The sequence below is a fragment of the Mus pahari genome, chromosome 5 (assembly GCF_900095145.1).
Source record: "Mus pahari chromosome 5, PAHARI_EIJ_v1.1, whole genome shotgun sequence".
NCBI lineage: Eukaryota > Metazoa > Chordata > Mammalia > Rodentia > Muridae > Mus > Mus pahari.
The window spans coordinates 137992810-138004205 of record NC_034594.1 but is presented as its reverse complement, the minus strand read 5'-3'; the positions used below and the strand labels follow the sequence as shown (position 1 = coordinate 138004205).

General features: G+C 37.5%; 1 protein-coding gene across 5 annotated transcripts in view; it reads left to right on the top strand.

The window, feature by feature from the left end:
- The window catches only part of Dcaf6 (DDB1 and CUL4 associated factor 6), a 117850-nt gene that overhangs the window by 100586 nt on the left and 5868 nt on the right, over window positions 1-11396 (top strand). For 4 of the 5 annotated variants that reach the window (XM_021198133.2, XM_029539251.1, XM_029539252.1 and 1 more), the window contains 3 exons: window positions 6140-6278; window positions 7762-7918; window positions 9422-9510. In XM_021198133.2, the coding sequence (XP_021053792.1) occupies window positions 6140-6278; window positions 7762-7918; window positions 9422-9510 (385 nt within the window). Of the gene's footprint in view, window positions 1-1795; window positions 1838-6139; window positions 6279-7761; window positions 7919-9421; window positions 9511-11396 lie in introns of all 5 variants that reach the window. The other variant, XM_029539254.1, reaches the window with a different exon arrangement.

The window sequence follows — 11396 nt, the reverse complement described above, 5'->3', positions numbered from 1 at the left end:
CCAGTCTAGAAGTCCAGTGTGCTGAAAGTGTGCCCAGAACAGTTTCTTGATGCTATTTAAAAATCCCAGTCAATTAATTTAGTTAGGGTAGAGAAATGGTCCTCACAATAAGTATGGTAAAAGTCAAATAGTTAAAATGTTAAAACATATAGTTAGTTGAACTTTATCTTAATTTATATGAAAACTATAGTATATCTCACAGTTGCATTCTTTTGAGTCAGGATCTTATGTACCTCGAACTTGCTATGTATTTGAAGATGGCTTTTAATTTCTGATCCTCCTGCCCCCAACTCCAGTGTGAGGTTACTTACTTGACTCTCAGTTATTCTTAAAGGTTTGTTTAATATTAAGCAGGTTTGTATTCTGAAGCTTAAACCAGCATGAAAAGGCAAAGCCTTAGACACATAGGCCACAACAGTCATATGGTTATAGAGTGCTCTTCTCTAACTATAGCAAATCTATATAAAAACAGCTGGAACAGGTACAGGAATTCAGACAATTTTTTTCTCCCACAAGGCCAGATAATAAATATTTTAGGCTTTGCTGCCAGGCAGTAAAGTAGAAACTACTACATAGGCCCTTATATAGCTATTTTAAATGCAACCATTTAAAAATGAGACTACTGGCCATAACTTAAAGGTCATAAAAAAACAGCTGACCAAGATTTTACATGTAAGCCAGTTTGCTGATTCCTGCTTTATAAATAATCAACCACAGATAGAACCTAGCTATATCTATTATAATGTCTCTACTGGCAGAAATCCAAATTTAAAAAAAAAAAAGATTTTATCAAGGACAAAATATATTGTGTTCACTAACGGAGGTATTAAAGACAAATAAAATTAGTGTGCTCATTCCTTCACTAATTTCACATGCTAGATCCATGAACATCAGAATGTTCCTTAGAATGAGAATGCCTCGATTTTCTCTTAGACAATATCTCATTGTGGCCCTAGCTGACTTTGAACTTGGAGGTCTGTTGGCTTCTGCCTCCAGAGTACTGGGATTAAAGGCCTATAGTGCCAGCTACATTGTGTAGTAAATGAAACAGTGGCTTGGCTTGGCTTTGCTTTGCTTCTCTTTCTTACTTCTTTTCTTTTTCCTAAATCAAGAAAATAAAATTACTCCAGAAAAAAGATAAGCAATTGAGACTTTGTAAAGTCCTTAGTGCTCATATAGCTAAGATGTTATCGTTCTAGTGAATTTTTCCTAAAGATTTAAAGTATTCATCCTGTATTGCTTTGTGATTTTTAAAGCACATACCATTTGCATAAAAATTTTGGTCCATCTAGCCTTTCTGAACTCTGTAGAGCCAGAATTCTTTGTACTATATATATGCCAGCATCTCTCCACTCGTTATAACCAGCTCATTCTGTATTTTTAATGATTCCGCTTGCCTTATTAAAGAAAATTGCAGAGGAAATCATCAAAGGGAAAAGCTAGGGTTCTTAGGGAGTTAAAAGCCCTGGTTCTGGGCTAGCTTGTTCCAGTTCTGCGGTTAAGATAGATGAGTCAGCTTCATTGTGTATTTCCCAGAGAGCAATTGCAACTGTGGGTGTTCAAAAGGTAAAAGACATGCAGTGTGGTCTCCTTCTAACCCTAATTCAGTGAGTGTATCTGTTTCCTTGATTTCTTCCCTCCCATTTCTTTGGGTGACATTCCTCACCATGGACTGCGACAAAGGGGAACGGAAGTCCTTTAGACTGAGATGGTTGATGACAAAAAGCGGTAACTGTGATGCTGTACATACTTGGTTCTTTGTAAGTGACTTTAGTTATTGTGTTCCCTTTACTAGATTTAATATCAGAGGAACTACAGTAGGTGATAGAATAATGAGGTAATGCAGTATGCTCCTTCGTTTCTTCTTTACGATGGATTTGCCAGGTCCTCTTTCCTCCGGCTAACCACCTTTCCTATTAACAGTTAATACTTCCTTTGCATTTACTGAACGCGCAAGCGCCGAGCATTATAAACAGGTCGCTTCTCACACCTGCATTTCTCTGCATGGGCTGCATGTGCTGCATGGGAAGAATGAGAAGAAATTTCATGTGTGCAGATGTAATCGCTGTTCACTTCAAGTGTGGTGACAAGTAGCTATGATCTAAAATGGGGTCCTTCAAGATACTTGGTTTGATAGTTGGTTAAAGAATGCAACTTATGTTTTCTTAAAACTTGATTGGCATACTAATTAACAGTTTTTGTTACTCATGTGTATTTTTAATTCTTTTAATTATGTTCATTTAATTCTGTGGTAGGTTTTAAAATTCTGATTTTTTTCAATGGCGTTTTCTTGCAAGTAGCGAAATAACTTAAGAATATCACATACCAAGATGATATATAACCCTTAAATATATCTCTAATTGAAAAACTGATAGTGTTACACAGCTTTTAGTAGAATGTTTAAAGTGAACCCTGTGTTCTAACAGTCATCTTGCCCAAGCTGCTTACTGAGAAAGATTAGCCAAACTAAGAAGTGGCATGGCTTTTTAGGTATTATCAGTTTCTAAAGTAAAGTTGTACATAAAATATATAGTAGCAATCAAAATTAAAAATAGTTTCTTATATGGAATACAGAAATAGTAAAATAAACCAGATTAGCATAAATGTATAGTAATATCTGCTTAAAGCCTGTCCTCAGGACCTTGAAGTAAGTTTAAATCCATTTTTGTTTTTTTTGTTTTTTTTTTGTTTGTTTGTTTGTTTTTTCAAGACAAGGTTTCTCTGTGTAGTCCTGGCTGTCCTGGAACTCACTCTGTAGACCAGGCTGGCCTGGAACTCAGAAATCCGCCTGCCTCTGCCTCCCAAGTGCTGGGATTAAAGGCGTGCGCCACCACGCCCGGCTGTAGGGTGTTTTAACATTAAGATATATTTTGAAGTCAATAATTTGTAAATGATTCTGTTACTAGCTATACTCTTTAATTTAATGACACCAAAATGGAATCTATTTCAGGGCTTTTTGATGTTTTTAACTTACTAAACTTTATCCCAAGTATTCAAAGCTGGTTTCTGCTTTTAAAATAAAGATTGCAACTAAAAAGTAACATGTTGCTTTAGGTGGGTCTTAGGCTAAAACCATATAAACTGTGAAAAAGGAAGACTGATGTTGAAACAGAAAATGTCACTGTCTGGCCCCCTGAAGTGAATGAAATAGTGCTCATTCTCAGGCTCAGTTTCTATGGAGAGATTTATTAAATAAAATTTTAATTTAAGACAGCATTTGCTGAAATCTCACACACAGCTTTTATAAATTTCTGCTGAAATAAATTAGAAATATAAAAGTATAAGAGATGACAGTCCTCACAAGAGACTGTTGTATTTTATAAATATGCTTTACTATACTGCAAGTGCTCTGTGCCATGTCACCATCTCTTTTGAATAATAAATAAAATGGCAGTAGTCCTCTGCTCTTTCTTCCTCTAGTGTCTAACCTCAGCTAGGCTGAGAGATGAGATTGGTCAGACTGAAGTGATCACAATCCCACAATCTGGTGATGCCTGCATTCGGGTGGCACCATTTTGATACTAGACATAGTTCAAGCAAATATCCTCCTACCTCTCCCTCCAGAACAGTTGGAACGTCAGGCATGCACTTCCATGGCCCTGGACCTACTGTTTGTATAATCCACTTCCAAGTTCCACACATAAATTCTCAGACAATGGTTACAGGTGTAATAAGTCTATACATTTCAGGGAAAGGTGAATATGATATGATTATCTGTATTAACACTTTTTAACAATGCCTTTCTGTGGCTGGGGAGATATCTCAGTGGTTAGAGTGCATGCTTTGTAAGCAGCGGGGCCTGATCTTGGATCCCTAGCAGGAACATAAAAGTTGGGCTCAATAGCACACTTCTGTACCCGCATCATGTGCGTAGGTGGAGACAGACTGGTCCTAGGGCTTCACCAACTAGTCAGTCTACCTAACACTGGAGCTCCAGTTTCAGTGAGAGGTGGTCTGAGAAACAAGTGTTCATGATTACTGTGGCAGCGGATGAGTACTGGGTATTGTGTCTTACCCTGACTGTGAGGAGGATGCCCACTGGTATGTCTGGGTGACTTGGTAGGACTGTTAGAGGGCGCTTATAAAAGGTTCCGAACATTCCTTTCTGTCTTGCTGTGTTAACAGTCTCTGTCATGAGTGGGCTCAGCTTAATCAGACACATTTTCACTCTGCCGAGTTACCATGTTTTAAAGGGTTTTTTTTCTTCTCGTTGTATTAAATAACTGATAACATTCATTAGTGCTTTGAAAATTTTGGACCAATTAATTTTACATTTGCTTCTTTAGTTCTTCAATAAGCTTGTTAATCAAATTCTCTGTTACTCTGTAGAGCAGCTTTATGAATGCTTTTTAATTTGCCTGGATAGCTTGGAGTATACCAATTTTTATTTTAAAATTTTTAAACAAAATATGGAAATACATAATTGTAACATGAAATTTTTCACTAACAATTTGCTGTTTCCAAACCCTTTCTGTGAACACATAAATTTGCTTTTCTCTGAACATTTAGATTAGTGCCTAGTCAGCTGCAGTTTTTACTGAGGAAATATGTATTTGTATTTTCCACAAGATTTTTTTTTTTATTTTTTATTTTTTTGAGACAGGGTTTCTCTTTGTAACCCTGGCTGTCCTGGAACTCTCTATGTAGACCAGGCTAGCCCCAAACTCACAGAGATCCACCTGTCTCTGCTTCCCAAGTGGTAGGCTTAAAGACATACACCAGGACCCAGCTTTCCCAAGACTTTTTAACATATAAAATTGCCAAATCAAAGCTTTATACATACTTTAAATTTAATATATAGTATTTAAATTTTTTTCAGAAATGTTATGTTCTGGAACTCCAGCACACTGCTGGTAAGAGTTTAAATCTGTGTAATCACGTTCCCAAACTGTGACTGTTTCCTGAAGCTGACCCTTTTGTGCATACTCTAGTGCAGTGTTCACCCTAACAGCCTCACACACATGGATGCTCAAAGCTGAGCAAATGCATGCCTCTGAATAAACGTCCACAAGTAAAATTATGATAATGGAAGTCAGAAACGTTTCCCCTGAGGGACGAGAGATGATAGCAGTGGGCATAGGGGAGACTCTAGATCTGATCATGCTCAATCTGATAAACATGTAGAGAAGTCTGTTTATTGATGACACAATCATCTTTTTTGTGCCTTTAGTCACTGTTAAGTCATTTGTCTTAACTACCAATTTGTAGTTTTAGATCTTACGGACTTTCCATCTGCTGCATGTCAAAATATGTTGTTTTAAATGACAAATTAAAGCTTCAGAATTAAGTAATGTTGGCTGTTAGGAGAGTATTCCCTTGATAATATAATGAGCTTTAAAAGAGTCCTTTGTTCTTGAGTAACTACTACTGCCATCATCTCCTTTGTAGGGAGAATAGAATGTGTCTCACTAACTGTGACTCTCTCCTTTGGTGTGGAGCCATATAAAGGCGAAGCTAGTGAATATCTTCATTTTATCTTTTACTGACATCTGTTCTCTTCTTGACTAGTCTGCTCTTGGGACATCTTTAAACTATGTCAGAATCTGTAAATTAATTAGTTTTCTGCTGTTACCATGTTACTCCCAGTTTCTTTGGGCTTTTCTGTATGGCCTTTATAAAGAGAAACATTTAAAAATTGAATAGAGCATTGTTTTTTGTTTTTGTTTTGTTTTGTTTTTCTGAGACAGAATCTCAGGTTGCCTTGGTCTCAAAATCCACTTTGTAGTCAAAACTGGTCTTAGGTTCCTGGTCCCCCTCTGCCTCCCAAGGGTTGTCATTCCAGGTCTAGATCACCAAACGAAGCTAAATAGGATGTTTTATTTGAAGTAAAATTACACATGAATTTTGTCTGTTTGGTTTTATAAAATGGACTTTAGAAACTAGCATGTCGCATGCTATTTTCTTTACTTTTTCAACCAGTACTCAGTTCCTAAGTGACCACTGAACTAAATATCTTGTTGTAGTAACTCAACTATTGTGATGAAGTCTGCCTTTTTATTCTTTTGATTGGAGGTGATTTATTAAAATGCTGTGTTTTAAATATATTATAGACTTAACTGTGTTTTGACATTTTCAGTATTATTCAGAAGTTGCTCATGAATGTTTATTCTTGGTTTTTGTTTTACTATGCAATCCATAGACGCTCCGCTGTTGCCCGCATTCAGGAATTCTTCAGGAGGAGAAAGGAAAGGAAAGAAATGGAAGAGCTGGATACTTTGAACATTAGGAGGCCACTAGTAAAGATGGTTTATAAGGGCCACCGCAACTCCCGGACAATGGTACCGGCTGCTCATGGCATTCTTTGATGAGATTGCAGTTCGTGGTTTTTCTGTGGTGATTTTGTTACTTCTTTATTCAAGCGTGTTTCTTTTAGTCTGGTAATATATTGCAAGACAATTCTACCTTACTAAGGAAATATATGTAAGCTAGAAAAAATTATTTTAGCTTAGAACCAGTAGCTGTTGATTTAGTTTTTCTTTTCTTTTGTTAATGCTTGCTGTCCTCCTTTGGGAGTTTACCATTACATTTTTTAAACTTCATTTTACAACATTTTGTTACTTTGGAAAATAAATCCATAGATGAAGTCCAGGTTGACTATAAAATACAGATACATTAGTTATAACACCTCTTAAACTAATAACTAAAAAGTGGTTTTGATCACTCTGTCTCTCCTTGGTTTCATTTCTTCATTTTTGAAATAGCCAGGATAGACCCAGGTGATCTTAGATGAGTTGTAGTGTTCAGAATCCCCAAATCTGCATCTCCTGTACAAGGTAACTATTACTCTAAACAGTTCCTATCTAGGAAGTGTTCTCTAGGGCTGCAGTGTTAGCCGCAAAGTACCTGCAGGTTGTGGTTTAACTTTTCTTTTTAAGGAATAGGTAAAAAATAAACTGAAGTGAGGAAGTAAATAGTTCTCTTTGCACATGTCATTGGTAATAGCAATTTCATCATTTTAAATAGGAGTAACCAATTTGTATTTTATGCATTTTGCCAATTAAGCTTTTAGATAAGACTAATTAAAGGCGGGCAGAGGATCTAACCAAGTGGCTGAGTGCTTGCCTAACATGCACGTGCCCTCAGCTGATTTCTTAGCACAAGAGATACAAGCACAACTGCACAGCAGCTTCTGTGTGGCTACAGGGGCTCCTTCCCTGCTGGCTTGTGTGAGCACCAGGAGTGGCCGAAGCTTCAGGGGAAGTGATTTTTAAAGACACTGTCGGCAGTATAAAGATCTTTGTATGCTCCTTTCATGTTTATTAAATAGGATAGCTATTACATGTATCATACCTTTGCTTGCTTGATTAAAGATACGTCTATCTTTGCTTAACTCTTTGGGCTTCTAACAGTTAATGAAAAAAATACTTTTTGTTCTTGACAAACACAAGAGACAGCAATTCCTTTATTCTGTGAAATGTTGTTTTCTTTATAAAGCTGAAATGTCATGGTTTTTAGAAAGTTCATCTGTAAGTATATACTTTTTTCCATTATTCTGCTTTAAGCCCAGAAATTGCATTTACTCATTTAGCATGTGTGAAGTACCTGTGACAAACCCTGTTGGCTCTCGGGCGCCTTCCAGTGCCTTTCCACCGTGTCGTTGCCATGGTGAAGTACTGTAATGATTTTAAGATTCTTAGAAGAAACAAACTTTAGTATTTATCTTTTTTATTTTTAAAATCAATTTATTTTCAACATGAGAATAGAATCTGCTTTTCTTTTGGTAACTGTGACTTGGATGTCCTGCTTCATAAAATCCCTCAGATAAAAGAAGCCAATTTCTGGGGTGCTAACTTTGTAATGAGCGGTTCCGATTGTGGCCATATCTTCATCTGGGACCGGCACACTGCTGAGCATTTGATGCTTCTGGAAGCTGATAATCATGTGGTCAACTGCCTGCAACCCCATCCATTTGACCCAAGTAAGTTACCTTTCTTACTGACTGGGAATTGCTGCAGTCATTCATCAGCTATAGGGAACATTACAGAAGTCTGAATGATCTTACTAAGCTCTGCTAAAGATAGTCATAGCTCTACATGGACTTAAAACAAAGAATTTATGAATGGGAGAGGGTTCACAAAGCCCCACCCCTAGATAAGAAGATACTGGCAGTTGGTGGCTGCAGGTAAAGGGAAAGTCCGTTTCCTCCGGGATGTGACTTCTGGAAGAGCTTGTGCCCATGCTCCAGTGGCTGGAAGCTCAAGCACTTACTGGCAGCACTCACTGGACTCAGTGGATTTAATGAGTACACAGTTGGGAGGGAAGGCAGGACTGAGTGTCTGCCTGGGAAGAGTTGGGGAAGGAAGAGAGGATGGATTTGATCAGAACAGTGTGTACAGGTATATGGAATTTTCAAAGGACAAAGAAATATTTTTTTAGGGTTCCCAACTTCAAAAAGAAAGAAAAGAATGTGCTTTTGACAGATATTCTAAAAAAAATAAGTTTATTCCTCTAATAGTTAAGTTTTATTGTCTCAGTCTGGCATGACTGAGTTACTCATCGTGTATTCAGAACTAACCTCCAAGCCTTTTTAAGTCCTCACAGGTCAGAATTAATTTGCTAGCATAAAAGAAAATTGGCTTGCTCATGGAGTGGCCAAGTAGTTCATAAGAAAATAGTGAATAAGACAGAAATTTGAGTGACTTCAAAGTGGCCTTAAATTTTTGTTCTACAGTTGGTTACTTTTAGGAAACATTTAAAATTATAACTAACAATTAATTATATAATAAAAAAGACTGGAGAGAGAGCTCAGCAGTTAAAACAATTACTACTGTTTTGGTTTGGTTTGGTTTATCTGAGACAGGGTTTCTCTGTGTAGCCCTGGCTGTCCTGGAACTCACTCTGTAGACCAGGCTGGCCTCAAACTCGGAAATCTGCCTACCTCTGCCTCCCAAGTGCTGGGATTAAAGGTGTGCACCACCATGCCCAGCTATGAGACAGGATTTCTCTGTGTAACAGAAGACTGGATGTCCTGGACTCTGGACTAGCTTTGTAGACCATACTGGTCTCAAACTCACAGAGATCTGCCTGCCTCTGCCTTCTGAGTGCTGGGATTAAAGACACTCACTAAATATTTACTATTCTTGTAATGTATTCAAGCTGGTTCCCAGCTCCCACATTAGACAGTTCACAACCACCAGGTAATTTAAAGCAAATCTTTGGCCAGTTGCAGTCTCATACACCTTTAATCCCAGTACTCAGAAGGCAGAGGCAGGAGAATCTCTGTGATTTTCAGGCCAACCTGGTCTTCATTGTGAGTTCCAGGACAGCTAAGACTATGTAGAGAGACCCTGTTTCAAAGAGCAAAACAAAACAAAACATCAAAATATTTATAGTAGTTTTCAAACTAAGTTTTGTTGACTTTGCACCTATGCTTAATATTTACATCTCGAATGTATGATAAAGATGTAAATTTTCTTTTTAGTTCTAGCCTCATCTGGCATAGATTATGACATAAAGATCTGGTCGCCACTAGAAGAGTCAAGAATTTTTAATCGAAAACTTGCTGATGAAGTAAGACTTTTATTTTACTATGCTTACTATTTTAATTTTTATCTAAAATGCTATTTTAAGGGGAAAAGTTTATTATTAATTGCTAACATAAAACTAAGGCATTTGATTAAGAAAGTCCAATCTTTAATCTCAGCACTCATAGGCAGGTGGATGTCTATGAATTCAAGGCCAACCTGATGGTCTACATAGCAAGTTGTAGGCCAGCCAGGACTACATAATGAGACTATGTCTCAGAAAAAGAGGGGAAGGGAAAAGAGATCAAATCTTTTGAAAAATAAAAATGAGATAAATAATACTAGAGGTAAAAAACTGATTAGTATCTTACTAATTATAATATTGACTTTAATAACATATTAGGTATATCTTAAAGGAAAATAAGTTTGACTGCCATGTTTATTATGTATAACAAAAAATAATTTAAAGTTCTGTCTTTGTAAAAGTGTTTTAGCTGAAAACTAATTGATTCTGCAGCCTGTAATCCACCTTCTACCAATCAGGAAGCTGAAGCAAGAAATTCTGGCTTGACTGAGCCACATATCAAGACCCTGTCACAATAAACAAAACAGGAGGGGGGCAGGCAGACAGAGGAGGGGAGATAGGGAGGACAAAGAAAAATAATCTTAATGTATGCTCCCCTCCATAATTGTAGACTTACTTTTCTATTTTGAGTTTTTCACATAAGGAATTAGGACTGCCCCTTCAGTGTGAGTAGGTAGAGGAGCAACTGAACAGATACTTTTCCTTATTGTTGTTTTAAGATCCCCTTAGATCTTGATTTTATTCGTTTTCATGAACATTTTTAGCTAGCATACAAAACACTGGGTCTCAGTGAAAGGGGGTGAGGGTGGGAGTGATTTCATGTTATCATTGCGAGCCTTAAGCATTGAACCTTAATCATTCCTACTCCCTCCTATATCACGAGTCCTTGTCTTTCCCCAAGACAGTCTCCCTTCTGCTTCCTGCTTGTGTGTGTGTGTGTGTGTGTAAAATTCTGCATATGAGAATAAACATAGCTTTCCTTGTGCTTTCATATCATACATGTATATATCTGTGTGTATAAAATTCTGCATATAAGAGAAGACACAAGTATGTGGTCTCTGTACTTCTCCTGTTACCATCTCTGACCTTTCCCTCCCTTTTACTGTTAGACATTTTCCTCCCCCATCCTACTCACCCTTCTGTCTTATGCATATGATATATTCTTCATGGAAGAAAAAACATGTTGTGTTTGTCTTTCTGAGTCTGACTTATTTTACCTAACATGGTAATCTCATTTCTACTCATTTTCTTGCATAATCTAACCCTTCTTTATGCTCACTTAAACTTAACTGTATATATACAACATTTTCTTTATCTGTGGCTATCTAAACTGGTTATGTAGTTTGGCTTTTATGAGTTCTGCAGCAATAAACATGTATTCATGAATATCTCTATGCTATGCTGGCTCAGATTCCTCTGGGTAAACATGGGAGTGGTACAACTAAGTCATATAGTGGTCCTATTTGTAGTGTTTTGGGGAAAGCTTCATAGTGATTCCCATAAGGGCTGTGTACTGGTTTATTTCCCATCAGCAAAATCTTTTTTCACCATTCCTTTCGAGCATTTCTTGTCACTTGCTTTCCTGATGATAGACGTTTTAATTGTGGTAAGGTGTTATCTCAGTATAGATTTTGGTGGTGGTGTTGTTGTTTTGGGTCAGGATCTTACTTTGCAGTTCTAGGTGGTCTAGAACTGGCAATGTGGACCAGGCTGACCTCAAACTTGTCTATGCCTGTGCAAGTGCTAGGATGAAAGCTCACCCAGCTCTCACTGCAGTGACTTCACCCAGCTCTCACTGCAGTGACCTCACCCAGCTCTCACTGCAGTGACCTCACCCAGCTCTCACT